The following is a 24,527-nucleotide window of genomic DNA, read 5'->3' as shown; positions in this document are numbered from 1 at the left end:
ATACAAACCAGCCAGAGCAGTTTTTCCCCTATAGCAGAATGATAACTGGTGCAGCCAGATCATATCCAGACACAGCGCTGTTGAGATAGATCTGGCTATGCGATAAAGCCAACATTTTATGCATTGCTAAACACAACTATGACTAAAAATGTATGTATTTTGGGCAAACTGACCCTTTATTTGGGTAAATTACCGCAGTACCTTTACACAGCTCTACTTGTACAGAGACACTGAACAGTCCACTGTGACATTAAGACTGGCTGAAATGCCATACTAAAGAAAATACACGTGTGCCAACAAGCTGGCGGGCAGATGAAGGTTGTAGGTTGGACTTGTTATATTGTGGTGCTCAGTTCAGCCTGCACATACAGAGAAGCCTTTATAACCCAGACTTGAAGGACTGAAGCTGCCTGATCGTGGAAATCCACCTGAGAGAGAGGAATAAATCTGTTACAGAAGTGTGCTTGTTAGTGTGCACGGTTGTTTGTTGAAAGGGTGGAAGCCTTTGATTAAAAGTGGATATTCCTGCGATGTTCGCACAATCATTTGTTTACCCTTCAGTCTTTCTTATGTCGGACCAATCTGACCTCTCAACACAGTGAAAGTCAGGATACTGTCTGCAGATAAGAGTGTAATTTATTTCCAAATAACAAAACTTTGTCCCTTTTAACTTGCTTAAGTTTTTGCCCATCGCTTTGATTCCAAGTGGCAAAAGCCAAAAGGTTCCTCTGCCTCCATTTTTTACTTACTATCAGACTGGAATTGAAAGATAAAAAAGACACAATTTGATTTTCTATTGAGGTGTACTCATCAATTCACTTACAACATTGATTGACTTAGAGTTTAGCCATTTGACTTGGAAATGGCCTGATATCCTCCCCAAACCCAAAGATGAAATACTTAACTTTCCTGACAACAAATATATTTTGACTCAATCAGACATGGAGCAAATCCTATAGTATGAAAAGGTGTTTGGCTGTGCTGACAAATATTGACTTGTTTAGGACTCCAAACACAAAGTTTAGGACTTGGGACTTGATTTGGGACATTGTAGTCAGGACTTGAGAATTATGCCGACCTTACACCAAATTCATTTTCAAGTGATTCCACTGTCACTGTCCAATATCGGAATGAAATCATGAGAGTCTTGCTAGAGTTGGGGCGCGCTCCCGTCGTCTCAATTGTTTGTTGTACGGTGGTCATAATGCTCAGTCCGAGTTATCTAAAGTCAGTCTTTTTCCCATCTTGACGTTTCAGAGTTTATCCGTATTTGATATTATCGTGAGATTTAAGTGTTGGTAGCAAAATCGTATAGCCCGTGACTAAAACCTCAGTGACATTATGACAGATTGTCTCTAGATGTGAGATGGTGTCAGACTTTAGTCTTTTCAAAGTCATTTCAGAGTCTTCTAGTGTATGGTAGGCATTACTTGCAAAACTTTGTCCCACATTTGAAAAACTTGAACCTGAACATGTCACAGTAATGATGCCTGTTTTTTCTGACCTGTGTGTGTCTGCGTTGCCTCTTCTTCACCCCATACTGGCACATATGACATATTTACTCCCTCTCAGATCCACTGGGACACAGCCAGGAAGAAGAGGCACATTTCTGCTTCAACCTCCATCCCTTGATTCGTTTTCTGTTTGAGACCTGCGGGTCAGAGGTGTACGAGCGATGTCATTACTTCACAGCTCTTTGCATAAGGAGCAGCTGGTCCATCAAAGCTAACCTCGCAGTGGCCTGAGTCGAGAGCGCCTGTGACAGCTCCCTGAATCGCATGTGTCAGTCAGGGTCAGTCAGGTGCTGTGGTTATCTTTGACCGGCGGCCATGTTCCTGGCGGGGTTACATTACTGCTGACATTTAACCTCTGACCCTGTGTTTTTGTGCACCGTCAGGTTAATGAGAATGTCCTGTGGCTCTTCGCAGGATCATGGAATTTGAGCACAGGAAATGGAGCATGTGCGTTTCTCTGTATGTAGGTCCCGAGTTTGTCAGGGAGATGTTTCCCGAGGGCATATTTGAAGCAGTAACACTAAAATATTCCACCGCTTAGTTACTGCAGCAGTGTGCGCGTGCATGTAGAAGTGACTGTTTGTAACGTGTGTTTTTCAAGGCGATGTTTTAAGGCAGGAACTTGTAAGCGATGAGGAATGCTTTTGAAGTTTGACACAACACTTTGCTCTCCAGTGTGTTTGCACCATGCCCTCCTTCGCCCTCTCATCATCCTTGGAGTTGCAGTCTTCAGAAGAGAACAGCCTCATCGCTAAGACAGCGGGTTTCAAGTACTACTCTGATGATGGACGTTCACAATGTTCCACATTGCCGTTTGTAGTCGATATGCCCATATGAGTGTGGTCCCATTCAGTGTTGGGAAAGTTCACTTTCTACATGAACTAACTAACAAAGTTCAGTTCACAAATTTTAAAATGAACTAGTTCAGTTCATTGTTCATACTTCAAAATCTTGACCTAAGTTCACAGTTCCAAAAATGAACTAGTTCATAGTTCTTTTTTTCCATATGTTGCTGCAAACTATTATTTTTTTAAATTAGTGCTAGTGTTGCCAGATTGGGTGTTTTTTCCGCTACATATTAAGGCCTGTTTACGGTGTGTTTTATTTATTTTTTTTATTTTTTTTATTTTTTCTATTTATTCTTTATTTTACCAGGTGATGTCCCATTGAGATAGTCAAATCTCTTTTACAAGGGAGCCCTGGAGCAGCAGTACACAAGTTACACAGAATCACAAAAACAGACACAGCAAACAAAAAACTGATTTACAGTAAATGTAAATCAATTTAAAATAACATAAAAAGGCTAGCCGGGTTTTCGCCTGGAAGGCTCTATAGAAATCTGGCACCCTATTGAACAAAGTTAAACTGAGAGAGTGAGCCGTTCACAGACACCAGAATGAACAAGTTCACGGTAACGTTCATCAGGCAGTAGCCTAATACGGTACGTTCAGTTCACATTCGCCCAAAATATGAACGAGTTCATGAACTATTGTTCAATGAACGCGTTCACTGGTCCCATTTATGGTCAATCTTTATCATGACACACACGTCAGACTGTGGTTTCAATGTTACCGTGTGTTTTTGGTGTTTCCATAGTCTTCAAAGGCTACAATAAAACTGAGTAAAACAAAAAATATATCTGTGATCATATATAGCCTATATATATATATATATATATACATTACTCATTTTTAGAGCTGCAAAGATTAATCAATTAGTTGTCAACTGTTAAATTATTTGCGAACTATTTTGATAATCGATTAATCGTTTGTGTCATTTTGTCATAGAAATAAAGTCAAAATTCTCTGACTCCAGCCTCCCCAATGTGAATTATGTTCTAGTTTCTTCTCTCCTCTGTGACAGTAAACTGAATATCTTTGAGTTGTGGACATAAACAAGAAATTTGAGGACGTCGTCTTGGGCTTTTGGGAAAACACTGATAGACAGTTTCAACCCCATTCAAACTCCCAGAAAGCATCATTTGAAGAGGGTGGCTTGTCTCCCTCTGAGTTTCCACATTCACCGACAGCCGAGACAAATGTCCAGAGCTGTACTCTACCGACTACGCTATATCAGATACTGACGAGCTGATAGAATATACTTTGCTTATCAATTCGTTGATTTTTGGAATCCGGTTGTCAAGCTAAAAGAAAAAAGTATTTCTTCCCTCGTGGTTGATCTAGTCCCATCTGAAAAGAGAAACGACTGATTGTCCCAACAGATGTTTTTTTTTTCCGACACGCCGCCATGATGTTCGCCCATCTGGTCACAGTGAAGTCTTGCTTGGTCACGCAGCGTCTGCCCTGATGATAGAAGCTGCACGCCACTCATTGACATACTGATAGACAAACACGCTAAACGTGAACCACTGTCATCACCTTTTATTACTATCAGGTCATAACAAAGCGCCCATGACAAAGCGTAAATACTTTTTAATGTTGTGTTTTTTTTTAGTTTCCAAGTATAGACATAATAACTGTTTGTTGGTGTTTGATTTCATAGAGGAACACATGACTGAGTTAGATAATATTTCAGATCATAATCTGTCTGACTGTCTGGCTCTCCCCCCATGCTCCTTCTCTCCCCCCACCCTCACCCCTCTGGTTATCTCAGGTTGGAGGCAGCAGATGCAGATCAGTGATGTGACCGACTACGCTGGTCTCCATAGTCCAGGATGGAGGGGGGGTAGCGCTCAGAGCTTCAGAGGCTCCCCAGTCTACAGTCCACCCTACTCACCATCTCCGGTAAACACCGTTTCCCCTGTTTACCTCGCCAGTTTGCAGGTTTTCGGTGAACTTGCTGTACATGCAGTTGAATAGCGGCAGAACCCAGGGGTCCGTGTTTACCCACCGGTAAATCTCAACTGTTTGACTCGCTTCAGAAGGTTTGAAAATCGGCAACTTTCCCTCCTTAAGGCCAATTTATGCTTCTGTGTTGTATCGACGCCGTGGGTACCTATGTAGGTACGTGGAGAAACTGACCCTATGCCGGATCCTACGCCAGACCAAACACCCTAGCCTGACGGGCACCTCTCAAAAAAATGTAATTGCATGTTGCAGCGACGCACGTCTTGGTAGCGTTGCATTTCCCTGCGACTGATTTCCTGGTTCTTCGTCTCCATAAACAACATGAAACCAAGAAGAGGGTTAACTTTTCCTGCTACAGATTTTCGATCGCGGTTAGAAAGCGCTGAGGAGACACTTTGTTTCTCCCACTATGCCTTTCTAGAGTCGGCACTCGCTCCGAAGCGAATCACTGTCACTCTCTCACTCGCTCTGCCACACCCTCCCCACGCACACACACATGCCGGCCCTGCTATTCTCTCAAAGAGATCGACGCACACACCAACGCACAAGTATAAACTTAAGGCCACTTACGTAGGCTACGGCGAAAGCTCTGCGTGGAGCCTCCGAACAACCATGAATCACGCTTTACAGTTAAGCTTAGCGCAGCGCCATTTGCAACCATAAACAACACTGGCTTGGCTGCGCCATCCTCCCCAGCTCCACCCTCTCGTCAAAAATCGTAACATCCGGTTGCACCAAGATGTACCAAGATGGCGACGTCCGTATCCCAAACTCGGGGCTTCAAAACAGCAGTCCACAAACCAATGGGCGACGCCACAGATGCTACGTCCACTATTTTTATAGTCTATGTTTCCACATTGTTTTGCACTGCTATTAACAAGTGCAACCCACTTATTTCTCATACAGTTTTTATGCTCTAACAACCAAGCATCCTCATTTTAGACCTGCAGTTTTATGTGCTAATTTTAGCAAATAATGCAACATTTAGGCATTTTAAGATTTTTTTTTATCGCATTTCAAACTGTTGGGTGTTTACTAGTTTTGTCTCGTTTTAGACTTTTAACTCAAGCTTGTTTAATGTGAATTGGACCCAACACCCATTTGGACTCAATGCCTTGACTCAAGCTCTAAACGGATTCGCTTGTGTCAGACCTGATTTAAGTGATCTTGTGAACAGCCCTGATCAGATTACACCACATCATTTTTTCGATTCAATTCATGACTTGAATGCATGTGTTACTTAGTTGCATGAAAGAAGAAGAAAAAAAGATAACACAGGGTAATCACTTTAAAATCAGTCAAGGCATCTCTGTTGAGATTATGTTTTTGTAACTCTATCTGCATATCTGTAGTTATGTTTCTTTTCCACCTGCCTACCTCTCTGTTTTTTTTGTTTTTTTTTTTTAAAGAGTTTAGGTTTCTGCTCCGGCACTCTTATGGCTGGGTGGCATGAATGGCTCGACTGTTTACTGTGTACTGTTTACACCAAAACACAGGCTGTAGCCACACACAGATCACAAGACTGATGTCTGCTGGTGTGTGTGTGTGTCGGTGTGTGTGTGCTTGTTGTCCTATAGGACATACAAAAAAACATGTTATTTACTTTCCCCATCATTTCTTTTCTTACTTTTTGTTATCATGTTGTTCTTTTTAAAAGCATGGGCATCTCTACCATCGGGGACAGACAGATAGCGCTGACATTGTCCCTTCTACTCCGGCCTTCCCAGTGACTCCTCCGACGCCCTACGGTAAGAGATAATGTCAAAATGGACTCTTCTTGGTTCGGGTGCATCTGCATTTTAGAATCTTATCAGTGTCTGCTTTCTCTTCCCAGTGAAACATTTCTCAGAGTTTTCCCAGCTCAGGACTGGTGGACAGTGGGACCAACACAGCTGTACACAAGGTACACTTTCTCAAGATTGTGTGCGTGTGTGTGTGTGTGTGTGTGTGTGTGTGTGTGTGTGTGTGTGTGTGTGTGTGTGACTGGCGAGAGCACTAGAGTTTAAACTCAAACTCTCGAGCTCCTGATTGCTGCCGGACAGGGTTCAAGTGCCGGCTGGAATGTCCTTCTGGCATAATATACCAAAAACACACACACACACACACACGCACACACGCACACACGCACACGCACACACACACACACACACACACACACACACACACACACACACACACACACCTGGCCTGTCCTTTGTTGCCATTGGCTGGATATGTGGGCATGGCTCTGTTTGTGGTACAGTTAGTCTTGTCTGGCGAGACGCAGACAGATGGCTTGTGTGGTATTTTTAAGGTTTGAGGTAAAAAGCGGTTGAAGAAGTTGATAAAATGGATTGAGAAATCCTCTCTGGGCCCATGCAGGGACGCCTGATACTGGACGTCCGCTAATAATAGTTGCCGGTAACAGAGGAAGAGACCACTGCGGGCAGGATGTCCATTCACGTCCTGTTCTGGGAGGGGACGGGAGGAGAGGGGAGGGGTCTTTTGTTGCTGGGACATCCTGCCTGAGGAGATGTGTACCACACAGCTGCAGAAGGAATTTACTGTAGTGTCAAAAAAACACGGACGTCTTTCAGTGGTTGTGTCTCATATGTGATTTGAGTAGCTACAAACCTTTCGGGTTTCAGAAGAAACAAAGACAACGATGTGACAAGCGTTAGCGCCGGGATGCTGTAGTGACACAATCAAAATACCAAAATCATTTCAACAGTATAACAAACTATTTTAGCGATCTGAAACACAAGTATCAAACGCCAAACGCAAGTAGCTTTGTGGGCAGATCTCGGGCGCTGTTGCTATGATACCGGCTGGATAAATGTCTAAAATGGGTTGGTCTGAAGTAGCTACATTACTCATAGGTGTGGTTTGGGCGTAACGTGCAATAAACCAATCAGAGCGTTATCTCACGTTCCCTTTAAAAGCAGGCGCGCTTGTTCCATGGCGGATTGCTATCATAATGGCGGATTTACTAGGCGCACGCTCTTAATACATCCATGGGTCCACGCCAGGAGCGGCTCACAGCCAAGGAGACCGACGTATGCTATTGATTTTTCTTTTTGACAAAATGTAAATAAAGAAATGTCACAAAAACATACTTTCCGATGTTTTGGGCTCACTGTCACTGAATCACAAGGTCATCAATGCATGGTGATATTTTTGCAAGGTAGTCTAACATTAGACCGGGATTACCTCACTATAGACGATGCAGCTCCTATGTCTCTCCTCTGCCGTGCTGCTGCTGGGGCATTTGGGTTCAGTGGCATCGGCACATGCAGTTCAACATCACATCTCCTTAAAGGTCCCATGGCATGAAAATGTCACTTTATGAGGTTTTTTAACATTAATATGAGTTCCCCCAGCCTGCCTATGGTCCCCCAGTGGCTAGAAATGCTGATAGGTGTAAACCGAGCCCTGGGTATCCTGCTCTTCCTTTGAGAAAATGAATGCTTTCAAACGAGCAAAGTGGCAGTTGGTCAAGCGCAGGTTCATTCCCTAATTTCCCGACGTGAGTCTGTGGAGGGGACAAGTCCGCTGTGCGTCGGGTGCAAAATAGGAATGATACATGCGTCTGTGTACAAAGTCAATTGCACTGGGTGCAAGATAGGGCCCTGTGTGTTTGAGTGCATGTGGACTCATTATTCTTTTGTGTATCAAGTATAAGAAAGGTAAATCTGAGTGATAATAATATATCTGGTGTTCTACCTCAGTATCCCGACACGACTGCCTGCCTTAACCTCAGCCACAAGTTTGGAGGAGCTGCTGACCCCTTAACATATCGTCATCCATGTATGGATAACAAAAGTAGTATTTATGATGACCTTTTGCTCTGTATTGTAGACAGATCGGTTTACTCTTTTAAAGGGCAGTTCTGCCTGTTTATTGTAAACATGTTTGTCAGAACAGAGCGGTGGCAGGATAAAGAAGGAGCTGATGAAAGAGTCGTTATTCCTTGTGACAAAAAATGTCTCTGCTGGATGGACAGAAGAATTAACAAAGGACACAAAATATCTGGAGCTGGGGGGCAGACGAGAGTTTCCTGTTTCCCACGTTAAAGGCAGACGATTGTCTGGGAAAGAACTTGCCACGTCGGGACAGAAACAGTCAGATTCCCCATTTAAATGATTTGGATTTAATGTTTAGAGTCATTACTGTAATCACAGGAGGACCCGAGGCTACTGTAATGTGGGGAGTGATTACTGTGGGCAGCAGCAGCAGTAGACTGCTCCAAAACAACAGCAGTGCACTCAGTCAGCCATGCTGAGCCCTACAGCTGTGTTCCCACTGTTATCACCAGGCTAATCACACTGGGCATTCTGGGATCAACACACACTTCAGTATCCCGGTGACATAACGTGTCCACAGGAGTATAGGGATCACTGATGACTGCTAGGACTGCACCTGGACTCTACTCCCGGATTTTAAAACCTTTGCTTATTTTTTTTGAAAATAGTTCACAAAAGTGTGTTTCTAAAAACATTTTATACGCGAAATAAGCTATGAGCTTGCTGAATCTGTCTTCATTTTAGATCCACAACAGTCAGTTTAAAAGATTTTTCGAGAGGCGGCGAGTCGAGCCATTAGTACCAATTCCTTAGCCTGGTTGACACCAGACCCTTCTCAGCTGTAACTGAGAGTGGTGTGGCGTGGGTCTGGGAAAGGTTCATTGACAATTCATTTCCAGAGGGGTGTCACCAACGGACGCCACTCAAATGCCTCTGGGCGCATTGGATAGTCCTTTAACCAATCAGAGCAACGATCCGGATGACGCTTTTCACATCCATTAAAAAAAATGTGATTTTGGTTTTTGGTGTCGTCCCTCCTAACCCTACTTTCTCCTTGCAGGTGTTGCATATTGCAAACTTGTTATCTTCTGCACACGCGCTGAAGAATTCCCAAACAGCTGACGTGTTGCAGGTTCATTCACGACGTTCCCGACATGTGGGAGAATAGCGCGTACACGCGCTTCACACCGCGAGCGGGTACGCGCCACACACGGCAGAAAAGTTTAGAGAAAAGAAAAAGAGACTGTGCTGTGTGCGTGAGTCTTTGAGAATTGTAACTCGTATAACTTATGGTGTCAGTTAATTGTAGTCTACAATTAACTGACACCATAAGTTACTACAATTTGTAGAGTTGACCGGCATGAAATCGGCATATGTCATATACATATGGAATTATGTACTTAACAAAAAAGTTTGAAATAACTGAAAACTTATAAACTCTTATATTTTAGATTCTTCAAAGTAGCCACCCTTTGCTTTTTTATTAATAAGGGAAAAAATTCCACTAATTAACCCTGACAAAGCACACCTGTGAAGTGAAAACCATTTCAGGTGACTACCTCATGAAGCTCATTGAGAGAACACCAAGGGTTTGCAGAGTTATCAAAAAAAAGCAAAGGGAATCTAAAATGTAAATAGTCATGAAAATAAAGAAACACATTGAATGAGAAGGTGTGTCCAAACTTTTGGCCTGTACTGTATATGTATATATATGTATATATATATATAAAAAAGCATCTCAAGACCTATAAGTCTATATAACTACTAATTATTTAACCAAATGTCTTCCGGTTAGACCTCTTGGTGGCTTCTGACCTGCAATATCACCAAATCAGTGCTTACAGGGATCACTTAAACAGATATGTCACATGCGCTAAATGTTTTGGGGCTGACAAATATGACATCTGAGAAACCACGCTGTCTTTAGCTTGAAGTCATTGTTGTTCTGGCTTCATCTATTTGGTTTTAAAATGATTTCATGAACCTAAAAAGGTCAAAGAAAGCAGTGAAAAGCAGAGAATTTCTTCAACCCAATTGAGAAGCACAGAAATAAGCAAAATTCTAGTTAATATATTCACCTAATGGCAACAGATTGATGACAGTCTTTACATCTCTTCCAAAGTCACGACCCAAAGATGAACTCCGCTGCTGTCTCTGTACTTGCGTACTTTCATTTCCTTGCGATGTTTTGAAATGTTACGTAATAACATTTCCTTTGTGTACTTGTGGCCACATCAAAATAAACAGTGATACATACGGAGAAGCTCTGAGCCCGCGGAAGCAGGTTTCAGCCAAAGGAATGTAGATGCTGTTATGAGCTGAGGCAGATGGTCAGTTCAGACAAACACTTGACTGTCTGAACCTCGGGGGGGTGTGGTGGGGTCAAAGGTCAGGAGAAAGTACAAGGGGAACCTCTCCTTCTCCTTCAGATGATTGGATTTGTTGTCAGTGATGAATGAGAGAGAGATGAGACATCTTTAAGTGCTGCCGTTGATCCTGAACGGAGACATTTTGTAGTCGAATTACACTAATTGTGTGGTCAACACTTAAAGTCACAATTAGTGAACCAAATGTAAATAAAAGGAGTGAAAGCTGCAGGCGCTCTGATACTGAATGAATTAGTACACTTTTGACAATTATTTTAAAGGAAGAGTTCAACATTTTGGGAAATTATGCTGACTTCCAAATCGTATACTTTTTCTTTTTACTTTTTGTACTTTTAGTACTGCAGCTGCCCTTAAACGTGAGCACTGTTGCATGCAGTATGTGATATCTGGGAATTATCTGGAAATGAGATGGAGACTGAACAAATGCTGAGTACAATGAGTTCAGACTAATGCAGCTTTATTCACACAACAAACAAACATACTTTCATGAAAGGGAGAACAGTTGACATGCACCAAATGTATATGCCAAGGTTTCTCCTAGAAAGGAAGATAACCATGTGTACACCCTCCTAAGAGCATGTACCCATAGTGTCTCTACGAACATCAGAATAACTCCTCCTTTATAGTTTTTGTCCTCACACGCTTCAAGCTATCTATTTCAGTGCAACAGTTTACTCTTAAACTACACCTTTTATGGCACGTGCAATAGATTCCCACATTCTCTTCCAATTCCTCTGTGTGAAAGTTGTACCCAAACTCATAATAGATTCTACACATTCCTGTGGGTGAAGGTTGTCCCCAGACTAACCTTCTTGTATAGTACCCTACATACAAGATATAAAATACATTTGAAACATGTAGGCTGAAATATCCAACCTATCAGTATGCATACAACTGGGACATACTACTTGGTCAAAACTTTGCGTCGCAGTCCGTAGTGTGAAATTTAAAGCTGAGCTGTCATCTGTCTGTGCTCTCTCTGCAGCTCAGTAGATGTGACTTATCTTCCGCTCAGTGCCTAACACTTTCGTCGTTACATTACACCTTGAACTTTGACCCTCTTGCTCATATATTCAGTCCTGTATTGCAGTCCGTAACCCGGAATTTGAAGTTAAGCTGTCGTCTGTCTCTGCTCCCTTGGCGGCTCGGTCGATGTGACACTACCGACCACCACAGTCGATTTGACATACGTACTGGGACCTATTAAATCTTTTGGGGTTTTGGAATAGGCCCTTTGACGAGAAGCTCAATACCACTCTCATATTTGTCTGCTAGATATTGAATTGGAGCCAGCAGCCGGTTAGCTAAGCCTAGCGTAAAGACAGTTGTTCAATCCGTCGGATCGATATGAAGCAGGAACTTGGAGCTGGTTAGCATAGCTTAGCATAAGGACGCAGGGGGAAACAGCTAGCATGGCTCTGTGCAAAGGAAACAAAATCCGCTAAAACAAGTGGCCATGTGCTTCAATTTCCGATTAAACAAAGGAGATGTTGCGTGCTAAGTATAGAGCTTTAGAGGTGCTAGTGAGCAGATTTCGTTACAGTTGGAGAGAGCCAGGCTCGCTGTTTCCCCCTGCGTCTTTATGCTAAGCTATGCTAACCAGCTCTGAGTTCCTGGTTCATATCGAACCGACGGATTGAACAACTCAACGTGAAAGTCAATGAACATACCTAAAATATCCAGCTATTCCTTTAATACAGCCCCAGCAACAGCTTACTGTAGGTTTATTATCTTTTTTCTGACACCTTTAAAGCTTTCTGTTTACATCTGTCATCTTTGACAACTGTCCTGTAGCTTCATAAAGGAAGACTTTGGGTCTTTAAACTGCTAAGTGAGCGCCATAGATGGACAAAGCTCATTTCCTGTGACACGGGAAAGGTTAAAATAATGCACGCAGCACATGTTTCCTTGAAACAAAAGTGAACTCAACACACTTCAATCAAGAAGAGCTCTGGGGTGTGATTTATGGTGTGCTAAGATTAGACACATGGCAGGAGACACGGTCACTGTGTGTCTGCATGCCTTTGTCTCGGTGTTTGTGGCAAGCAGATGGTGGGAGTGGACACACATGCCTTGACAGAGAGGCCATAGAAACCCCCAGATCACCCCCTCACCCTCACCCCCCCTCCCCGTTGCATGACCACCAACCGCCACCTCACCGCCACCGTCACCACCACCACCTCCTCCTCTCTGGTCCATAAAAGGCCACACCTGACCTCTGATCCCACTGGAATCCATTCTGATTGGGGTGAAAGTGCTGGCAGTAGCCCAGCAGGAACAATGCTCAGTGGTCAGTGAGAGGGAGGGAGGGTGTGTAGACATGCATGGAGGGGAGTGGAGTGGTGGGGGCGGGGGGGATTCTCTACCTCTAGTCCCTCCCTCCATACAAACCCCAGAAGTTGAGCGGTGTCACAACAAGCCAGGAACAAACGGGGAGCTTATTTTTCCCATCTGGGGGACGAAAGGAATCGTGCATGGCGGGGAAACAATCCAGCCCCTGAAGAGAAAAAAAAGAAAAAAGAAAAAACCTTCAGCCAGTCAGGCTCAGAGTGCTTTCTGGAGAAAGAGAAGAGGAGGAGAGTCTGGCGATAGGGAGAGTTTCATTCACACTGGGAGGCACCACATACCAGAGAGAGATAGAGACTTTGGAACAGGAAAGGTGATAGAGTGATCCCAAAACAGGAAACCAGCGAATAACGGGATACCTCAGAGGGTGTCACATCATGACTGCGTCTCTCGGTATGTATGAGCATGCACACAAGCTTTTCCTCGCCGCTGTCGCACCAAATGTGTGCTTGGGTCTCTGTGAATTATAGTGTCTAGACCTACTCTTTCTGTAAAGCGATGACTTCTGTTATGATTTGACACTATGTGAATGTGTCTAGTCAGAGAGCTTTAAAGACTGTGTGTATGTTTGTGTGTGTGAGTGAGATTGAATGATTTTTCTTCACGTGTAATAACATCCAAATCTCTCCAAGCAGTCTATGAACTCTTAACACCTTTTACTCTCCTCCATGCATTCTTTATTGTTTCTCCTTCTCTCACTAGGCGTTTTGTCTCTCTCTTTCTGCTCATTCTCTCTCTTGTTTATCCAGCGTCGTTATCTCTGCCTCCGTCCCTCCTGGGAATTTTAAGGAGGGCACACATGCACAGAAACGCTTCCCATCCCTCCTCTAGGCCGCTGGTATTTGCAGACAGCTTCTGGAATTTTTCTGTCAGATGCCTTTCTCTCTTCTCCAAACACCCCCTTCCAAGCCTCATCTCTCTGTTTTTTTGTGCATACAAAACTACTTGTTCATGTTCCGAGCCAGCAGCATCTGCAGCCCCTCTGACATCTCACACTCGGTGGGGTGATGAGATGGTTTGTTCCACTGCGTCGTTCATGATCTCATCCTGTTAAAAGGCTATTTTGGCCTCAATCGTGCAGTCACTGAAGGCTGATGTATTGGTGGTTAACCGATGGAGGCTGTTTTCCCCCTTTTTTTTCTGCACTACTGACTTGAGCTGAACCGAAAAAGCCTTTGAAGATTCAAGTATTTTTGTCGGGGTGCTTATTGCTTATTGATGTCATACACGATAAAACAACATCTTGCTGAGCCACAAGTTAACTGGTACTTAACTTTAGCAGAAGTTTCATACAAAAAGAACGCTGGAAGTCCAGCACACATTTTCCATGTGTTGAAGCTGAATTATTGAGCACAACAATGAACAAACTGACATTGTGCTTGATGCCACTTATATTAAATGGAATTCCTCATCCTTTAGACGTCTATGTTAAAGGAACACGCCGACTTATTGGGAATTTAGCTTATTCACTGTAACCCCCAGAGTAAGACAAGTCCATACATACCCTTCTCATCTCCGTGCATGCTGTAACGCTGCCTGACGGTTCCAGCATTAGCTTAGCCCAGCACAGATCCTGCAGGTAACTGGTTCCAACTAGCCTACTGCTCCCAATTGTGACAAAAGTGACAAAATAACGCCAACATGTTCCTTTTTACATGTTGTGATTTGTAGAGTCTGGCGTGTACAAAAAACAACGTAACATGAGACACAGCCATCTTCTAACAGTAAACAAACTGGGAACTATATTCTCAGACAGGCTTGCTGCGAGCATATCACTCGCATATCACTCCGCCCAAGTACTATATTCTTCCGCCTGAGAATATAGTTCCCGTTTTGTTTACAGTTAGAAGACGGCTGTGTCTCATGTTACGTTGTTTTTTGTACACGCTGTGACTCTATAAATCACAACATGTAAATAGGAACATGTTTGCGTTATTTTGTCACTTATTCGGAGCAGTAGGATTGCTGGAACCATTCACCTGCATGTTCTGTGCTGGCCTGATGCCGCTGGAGCCGTCAGACAGCCTTACAGCACGCACGGAGATGAGAAGGGTATGTATGGACTTGTCTAACTCTGGGGGTTACGGTGAATAAGCTAAATTCCCAATAAGTCGGCATGTTCCTTTAAATATGCCCTACAGTAGATCTGGGGTTTTGCGGAGAGCAAACACAACTAGAGCAGAAACAATTAGTGGATTAAAGCTTTAGTGCGTAACTTGTTAATATTAATGACCGTCCGTTACATTCAAGCCATTGCCAAATGAGTTGCTACAAAGCTAAGTAAGACTATCAGTTCCACACAACTCTCTCTGTAGTTCTCAGTATGGCTATGTTCAGAAGATTGTGGATTTCCCGCACAGATTGTGACTTTCCCGCACAGAAACTCGAGCGAAGATAACGACATCTTCTGAAGAGTCCATCGTGTTTTTTTAATCCTCCGTGTCCTCCTTGGCTACTAGCAACTGCGTGGGGTAGGGGTGGGGGCGGTGCGCGATCACGGAAGGCTTGTATCATGTGGAAGCGCCGACAGATTTGTTGTCGTTACTTAGAATTCCTCATGGGGGCGGCAGAAACTACGCACTATAGCTTTAAATTTGGCGATGGACAGAAACATACTCAGCAACTATTTAAGTCGTTCTTCAAACCAATATTCTGTAGTTTAAGCTTCTCGTTTGTGAGGATCCTCTGCTTTTCTTTGCCTTTGTCGGACAAAAACCAGCAACACCTTTGACCTTAGCATATTGGATAACGCTGGAGTAGTTTACCGCCAATTTCTACAACACGTCCTGGATATAATTTTGTAAATTGGTACTCATATTATATAAAATAGACACAATTCAATTAATTAATGTTCAAGTGATTAATTCCAATGAATTGCCAGCCTTTGTGGAGATAATTAATTAATATTTACTTGGCTTTGAAGCAAGTTATTTCAATAAAACTCATATTTCTCTAAAATATTAACACGCTACATTTCCAGTAAACCTATTCCAGAAAATGATTAGGAAATGACAGACCTGTAAAGGAAGCATTACCAAACTTTGTTTAGCATTTCTCACTATTATACGAGATATATTTTGGACCAAACGATTCTGGATTTGTTGAGAAAATAGCTGGCTGGCAGATACAACGATAATGAAATACGTGCAGCCCCAGACACTACAGGAACGTTTGGACAGTGTTGAAAGCAGGTTGAAGACATTAGCTGCCACATGTAAGTTTGGAGAAAATGGATAATTTCCTCAGGGACAAAGTTATTGGGGAGTGCTGCTCTGAAAAGCTGTACAGACGTCTGCTGTGTGAGAAATATTTGGCTTTCACAGCGCTGCAGGAAATGAAGGGCAAAGAGGCAGAACACTTTAAGCCACAAGGATGGAAAATGTTGACAACCCAGTGGACACAAGGCCATTACAGGGTGCAGAGACCAAAGTGGAAAGAAGGAAACAAGGATTTTGTTCTTTAGAGCGTTAATCAACAAGTTCAGTCTGTGTGAGATGTACCAGAGCAGCAGCGATTCTACATGTGATGACGTAATAGGGTCTGTTCTACCGTATTCAACAATATTACAGAGCCCGTGAAACTACAGGCAGTATGGTATCTATATGCACACCATGGGACATGTGAAGCAGAAAAATAGGTAGTTATGTATTTCACTTCTTTCATTCAGCCTGACTTTGTGTTCATGTAAGTTGACTTCTTGTTGGGAAGGGAAGGTATTTTCTTTTCTGTTTAAACATTTGCAAAGAAACTCCCGCACATTCTAACCCTAACCCTAACCCTAACTTGCAAAAAAACATTTTTATAGCTGGCAACGTTTCAGTATACTAGACCTTACTCAGGCAACTGGAAAAAAAGAAAAGAGGTGCCTGCACCAAACACCTACTTCACATGAAATAAGGCAAGATTACATAATATTCATTCATTCATTTCCTTTACCATAGATAGAGCTTAAGCTTAAGTACAAAGCTCTATCTATAGTAATTGGAATGTGAATTAATACTAGAAAATGCATTTCCTGCAGAAAATGTGTGTGCGTGTGAATGCTGAATAGCTAAATTGCTAAAGCTAAACTGGATTAATATCCGTAAGAAGAAGTTGAAGTAGTGAGAATATTTGGAATAGTGGGAATGGTTTGAATTAGTATGAATTCCATTGACAAGTTGAATAACACCACTAATTCAAAAAAAGATGTGGAATAATTAATGTTTTTTTTGGAAAAGCTAATGCTAAAGCTAAACTGGATTGCTGGTTAAAATGTGTGAGAAGAAGGTGAAGTTGTAAGAATTGTGGAAAAGTGCTAATTGTTCTAATAATATGATATCTTTAAAAGTTGAATAATACCCATATTGTATGAAAGTTGTAGGTGTTACAACAGCGGCACAGCAGAGGCAAGCGAGCGACATCCGTTCGGCACGTCTGCAGACTGCAGTTCAGTGTGGCTGCTTTTTTCTCTCTCTCTATTTTAAAATGAGTCGTGAAGACTCATTTTATGAATCAGCATTCACACAATTATGTAATCTTGTTTAGTACCAAAACGTTGCCAGCTAGGGAATTTATTTTTGCAAGTGAGACCGTGTGTGGGAGTTTCTTTGTGATTTTTGACCTACTCGTCCCCCTCCGAGTCACCTGTCTTACGTTATGGATGTGCAAAGTATTTTTCTGTTTTTTTTTACCAATCAGTAGCAAGGAACATATTTTTTATCCTGCTGATGCCAATTTCAGATGATACAGAAGCTGTGTTACGAGTTGCTCTGAGCAGTTACGTCACATTTTTCACGGAATATTCACAAGTTTTAAAGTAATATCTATTTAAGAGTTATTATTTTTGTTGACTTACAACCACTTTGATCAATACCACGATTGTTGCCGTTTCCCCTGCAACACAGCTGCGTGCTTTAACTACTGACGTGGAGAACAACTTATGATCCATGATCACTTCCCCAGATGGGTGATGTCTGAGGAATTTCACTTCAGCTTCAAAACATGATCAAATAACTGGGACATTATCTGTAGTTCAGACTTCCTTTGGACACAAAACACACTGATGTTCATTGTGAGCTTGAGGAAAACGTCATTTCTCCACATCTGATCCTAAACTCTGACTGTAGGATGGATGAAGAGAGTTAGATATTCTCCATGAGTCAAACTGTCTCTGACTGCAGTTTATAAAATCATTCAAGCGATCATTCAAGGAGCAATCCCCTAAATGAATCGTTGTGGAAATAGACTTATGTCATCAACTCGTTATCAGAATAGTTTAGACACCAATAAACACCTCGGTGGTGACAGTATTCTCTCCCATAACCTTTTCTTTAAACACTCCTTGTGTGCCGTTACCCTTCACCCTCTTTCTCTCCCTCCACTTCTTTAGCCTTATTATTCTTCACTCCCCTCCTGAGCTGGCTCGTAACTTTAGCCTCTCCTCTTCCACTTCACTGAGTCGATAAAGCTGTCTGTCCACACACCCAAAAAGAGCGGAGCAATCTGATTTACACACAACCTCCTACCAGTTTGTCCTCTTCTACCGAAAAAATGCTCTGTTTCTGAATAGCGGGAGGAGGGAAGACGCAGCAGGGTCTGAGGCTGATTGATTGTTACTGAAGCAGGGACGACAGTGGGAGACAACTGATGGCATTCTGATGCAGCGCCAAGTGATACTAAGGAGAGAGCTGCACGTCCTCTGGCAGAAATCACTCAATAATTCTAAAAGCTCTACTAATTCATATTCTTTAATCAAAGGATCAGGTAACTACGTGTTATGGGTCACAGAGAATTATCATAAACTCTGTGGTGAACTTTTAAGCCTCTTTCAGCTCATAATTTTTAGTCTGACTACACTACCTGCCCAGCGCCAAACAGCAGACAGACACAGAAAGTAGCTGGTGAACAAAGTGGAGCATCTAGCAGCTAGAGAGAGCCAAAGATAACTTTTAAAGAGTGGGTGGAGACCAAACCAGAGCTAAAAGGAGAGCAAATATTGGACTTTGTGGTAATTATCTGGCCAGAAATGTATCAATTAATACTGTTTAAGACACTGGCAGAGGATTCTGTAAATATTAATTATGGGAATTCCTGCCGTTTCATTTGACAGCACTGGCTTTAGAGGCCATTACTCAGCAGCAGCATTTATAGTATAAATAACAACATTATTGTGAGAACGAAGCATGGCCACATTCTGAAATGCAGTTTCCCTTCACCGTGCATGCTGGAAGTAGGTGAAATTGTGCCAGAAATCCCGACCGCACCGGCTTTACACACCTGAAACGTGCAAAAAAGTGAATTGAGTCCTCACTGCTATAACTGAATATTATAACCTCATACATTTGTATGATCTCTTTCAGAAAGTTATGCATGCATATGCAAAGTTACGCATTCTGTGCGTTATCCTATGCCCAGCAACACGAGTGATTAGTGCCTCTGCAGTCCATCCATCCACCTTGACCTACGGGACTCTGTTGCTCTTTGTACTTTGTACTTGTCACCTGACTTCCTCCTTAGAGGTAGAATTAAATAGTGTGTTAACTTTTCGTAGGTATAAGTACGAACAGTGAATGAGAACAGTATGATCCGAAAATACTGGCGCTCAACTTCCTACAGTCGTCTTGAAAGTTTTATTACCCAAACTTGTATCCCTAATCCTGAATTTTTTTTGTTTGCATTCAAAAAGATATTATTATAAGATATTATAGTTTTAGATTGACACCAGCCAGTTTTTCATATGCAGTACTGTAAGTTAGCAGATATCATCAGACCATCAGAGTCCTGCATGGTAATAATAGAGTACAGTTACTACCTGGGATTTTAATTTAACTGCATGGATTTAAACAAGAACTTTAGTTTAGCCTAAATCATTTTATTTTTTTAAATCCAATCATTATTACTCAGTTAGCTCCCTCTACCCTTCATCCCCCTGAGAAGCCGCAGCCTGTGATCGCTGTGAGCAGCTGTAAAAGGCCATAGACATTCAGACCTGTCAGCCACAGCCTGTGTGTGTGTGTGTGTGTGTGTGTGTGTGTGTGTGTGTGTGTGTGTGTGTGTGTGTGTGTGTGTGTGTGCGCACATCCAAAGGTCTTTGCACTCACATTCCTGTGGTTAGCGGGGAGTCTGCAAACCCACTGTTGTCCTGCATAACCCCACATGCATCGCTGTGTTTATGCATGTGTGTAGGCCCAGCCTTCTGTCTAATGCGATGCTGCTCAGCGAGTAAATGTTTGGATGCGTGAGTGGAAGAAACAAGGAGAAGCGTTTCTTTGTCACACACACAACACAAGGAGCTCTGTAGCTGAATGTTTCTCATCTTTCTTCTCTGTTGCTTTTTCTCTGCCTTGCCTTTCATACCCAGTGGTGGAAGAAGTCTTCAGATCCTTTACCTAAGTAAAAGTCCTAATATCATGTGGATGCAACAACAGTTTTGTTGTCATTTGTTAGAATTCCTCATGGGGGCGACAGAAACTACGCACTATAGCTTGAAGTAAAAGTATGTAAGTATTGCCAGGAAAATGTACTCAAAGTATTAAAAGCAAAAGTACTCGATGCAGAAAGAGCCTCACATTTTAGAAACTGGAAACGATTAAAATAGTTCTATGTTTAATCGGGTAATCATTTCAGCTGGGTATTGTTGGGTAGTTTAATTTATAATAAAACATCGTATTTTATAAACTACATGTGTTTTGTGTGCAAACATCTTAATGTGTAAAGTAGCTAAAGCTGTCAGATGAATGTAGTGGAGTAAGAAGTACAATATTTCTCTCTGAAATGTAGCGGAGTAGAAGTAGAAAGTGGCACGAAAAGAAAAGACTCAAGTAAAGCACAAGTACCTCAACATTTGTACGAGTGAATATACTTAGTTACATTCCACCACTGTTCATACCATTCTGCTTATGAAACCACCAGCATGTGCTGAGGTGGGAAACATGAAGAGAAATATTATTGGTTTTATTGATTCATAGGATCATCTGCGTACAAAGCATAAAGGTATGCACACAGTTTCAGTCCGAGCCATATAACCGTCACTCTCTGTGATCGGGAAAGGAAATTGGCAAAGAATTGGCTGATAAGGGTTGTGCCCACATGGGTCGGTGCCATCTGGAATTAGTTTTAGTTTTGCACGGTTCGACCCAGACTGAAGAGGCTTTGTGCTCACTCGGAGCCGTGCGGGTGAGGGGGAAAACAATGGACAGAAAACACACTGTGAAAAAAAAAAACGTAAGGGGAAGTACACTCAAAATGTTTAGAAAATAACCGATGCTAAAGTTTCTCAAGTGTGTTTGCAAACTTGTTCGTGTATGTCTTTCTCTACTAAACTAGATACAATCTATATGCCCAAAAAAGGGCTCATACACAGTTCTGTACATGGAAAGAATTAACTAGTTGCTCAATTTAAATTAAGTCAAACTACTGAAACAAACGGAGCAAAATAAATGTTAAATGTTGTCTAAACACAAGCACCTGCACAAGCGCTTTGTCATAAAATTGGCAAATTTATGCTTTTAAACAGAAGCTGGGAACAGTCTACGTGGATGAACATTGCTGTAATTGTGCCAGAGTTATCCAAAAGGCTGTTTCCCCCTGTAATACCTCCCGCAAAAACTATCACCATCAGTCGTTTCAGCCAATTTACCCAATAATAACAATAATTCCTTCTAGCAGACGTGGGAATTATGACTCGAAAAAAGAAGTGGCTTGATATTATTTTAGACAACTCCACAGGGAGAGGAAAAGAGTCGACAAAATGTCAGACTTTGACACGAGAAACTTTCCCTTTCCACTTTCCATCTGATAACCATTGGTTTCTTTTTAACCCCAACCATGACTGTTCCCTAACCCTAACCGAGTGTTTGCTATTGCCACCATGACAACAAAGCTCCCATAGCGCTAATGAAGTCATTATTGTAACCTATATTTTGTTAATTATCTTTCCCCATTTTATGCCCTAACCAGACCGTATCCATGGCATTGTAAGATCAGAAAACAGTTGTAAGGGTGACATTTTTGGAGGCACCAACAAAGGATGTCTTCCTGGTGATCTCGGCACTTTTATGTATATATATGTTTATTATTATTATGTTTCCCTGGACATATGCCACATGTATTATAAGACTTGCCAGAAATCCCAGCTTTCAGTACTCGACAGACATATTTTAACCAAAACTTGCCAGACCATCCTCCACAGCGCTGAGGAGGAGGGTATGGCTAGTCCACACAGCATTCTGGGATGGGAGAAAAATGTGCTCTGGTTTATTGGCATTTCTTTAAACCAATCACAATCGTCATGGGTGGCGCTGAGCTCTGCACGGTGCTTCTGCAAAATAGCCTCGAAAGGAAATTGTTTTGGTGGAACATGTGTACGTTCAAAAGTAGTTTTAGTCATGCAACAGAAAACTCAGATTGGACAGATAGTCTAGCTAGCTGTCTGGATTTAATGGATGAGCTGTGGAGCAGCAGATGTGACAAACTGCAGCGCGAGAGAGAGAGAGAGAGAGAGAGAGAGAGAGAGAGAGAGAGAGAGAGAGAGAGAGAGAGAGAGAGAGAGAGTCAGCCGTGGGAACAGAGAGGGAGAGAGAGAGAGAGAGAGAGAGAGAGAGAGAAAGACGAAGCTCGGCTGCTTTCTGGGAATCGTCCCGAGAGAGACAAACTGACAGGGACTGTGGGAATGTTTGAGGAATCCTCAGTGCATTCCACTCACTTTGTTTTTTGTTTTCTGCAAACAGCAACAACAACTAGAACTATAAATCTGGACTTGGTTTTCCGAGCTGTGCACGAGTACGAGTCCGCGATGAGAGTTTGAGGTCAGACCACAACATCACCTGCTCTGTGCTCTTGACCTCTGACCCCTTAAGAGTTCAAGTTGAGGGTTGACTGCCTGTGTGTTGTGTGTCCAGTGATGGACTGTAACTAAGTACATTTACTCAAGTACAAATTTGAGGTACTTGTACTTGTCATTTGAGAGTAATTAGTTATATTACAATATTTTTGAGTTACTTTCACCAAAATAATAGCGGAAGTTTGACTTGGCAGCTAGCTTGTGAATTTCACCACCGGATCAATAAAGTCTCCTCTTTATCCACATTGATACATCATAGATTATTCATAATATTTTATATAATTAATATGGACATGCAAAGTAACTAAAGCTATAAAAAATAGATAAGTAAAACGTACAATATACAAGTAGGAGAAAATGAAAATACTCAATTAAAAGTATCTTATGGTTGTATTGAAGTACGGCATTGTTGTAAAATGTTTGTTTAGAGCACTTAAATAAGAAATTCATGTTGTTTAGTTTAAAACAGTCTAAAGGAAATGGTCAATTATAGTGTGATTAAAACTAACTATTTACATTATTTACAGTACTTGATTTACAGCTGATATGTGAAAAGGTCCACAACCTTATTTTTTTTAACAGTAATATAGTTTTACTGCGAACCGTCACAGGAAGTGCTTTTATTTTGAAGTAGCCTACACGGAAGTTGTCTGTTGTGTACTCTTGCTAGCTTACTGAGATGCAACATGTCCGTCAAGCTAAGTTGCTCACTTTCTTGTTTGTAAAACTGCTACTGTAATAATTATTACCGTTCATGACAGCAACATATTGAACAGTAAATGGTCACAGTAAAAGACAAGCGTTTTTGGTCGTCATTCGAAGCAGTTCCACTACAGGCAGAGTTACTCTCCACGGCTGATAAACTGCAATGATTTACGTGTAACAACCTAAACATTAATTCCCAACATGTTTAAATCTGTCAGCGGCTCGGACACACAGCTGTCCAAGCTGACGTACCGTCACCTGTTGGGACACAGATTTTATGAAATAATACGCACGGCTTTTTTTTTTCCCTGTGAACAAATGCTTCGCGGTGTTGGGAAATTCTTAAAAAATGTCGCATTAAAATGCGTTGTAACTCACGTTACTGAGATTGTAACGGGTAATAATATTACCGAAATTTAATTAGTAATGCGTTATATTACTGCGTTACAGCAAAAAGGAATACATTACTGTAATTGCGTTACTTTTGTAACGCGTTACTCCCAACACTGGACATCATGGCTTTCAAACGGGCAAAGTGGCAGTTGGTCAAGGCCACAGCCCAACTCTCCACCTTGCCCCCTTCAGATACAGTATTAGGGGACCACTAAGGCCTATATAAAAGAGACTTCAGATACAGTATTAGGGGACCACTAAGGTCTATATAAAAGAGACTTCAGATACAGTATTAGGGGACCACTAAGGTCTATATAAAAGAGACTTCAGATACAGTATTAGGGGACCACTAAGGTCTATATAAAAGAGACTTCAGATACAGTATTATGGGACCACTAAGGCCTATATAAAAGAGACTTCAGATACAGTATTAGGGGACCACTAAGGCCTATATAAAAGAGACTTCAGATACAGTATTAGGGGACCACTAAGGTCTATATAAAAGAGACTTCAGATACAGTATTAGGGGACCACTAAGGTCTATATAAAAGAGACTTCAGATACAGTATTAGGGGACCACTAAGGTCTATATAAAAGAGACTTCAGATACAGTATTAGGGGACCACTAAGGTCTATATAAAAGAGACTTCAGATACAGTATTAAAAGGACCACTAAAGTCTATATAAAAGAGACTTCAGATACAGTATTAGGGGACCACTAAGGTCTATATAAAAGAGACTTCAGATACAGTATTAGGGGACCACTAAAG

The 24,527-nt window shown here is 41.9% G+C and overlaps 1 protein-coding gene across 1 annotated transcript in view; it reads left to right on the top strand.

Moving 5' to 3' along the window:
• The window catches only part of tns3.2 (tensin 3, tandem duplicate 2), a 66,037-nt gene that overhangs the window by 27,284 nt on the left and 14,226 nt on the right, over positions 1–24,527 (top strand). The window contains exons 14-16 of the mRNA XM_028587931.1: positions 4,128–4,258; positions 5,979–6,069; positions 6,156–6,224. Coding sequence (XP_028443732.1) covers positions 4,128–4,258; positions 5,979–6,069; positions 6,156–6,224 — 291 coding nt within the window. The remainder of the gene's footprint in view (positions 1–4,127; positions 4,259–5,978; positions 6,070–6,155; positions 6,225–24,527) is intronic.

The sequence above is a fragment of the Perca flavescens genome, chromosome 9, assembly GCF_004354835.1.
Source record: "Perca flavescens isolate YP-PL-M2 chromosome 9, PFLA_1.0, whole genome shotgun sequence".
NCBI classification, from domain to species: Eukaryota; Metazoa; Chordata; class Actinopteri; order Perciformes; family Percidae; genus Perca; species Perca flavescens.
This window is presented reverse-complemented; position numbering and strand designations above follow the sequence as displayed.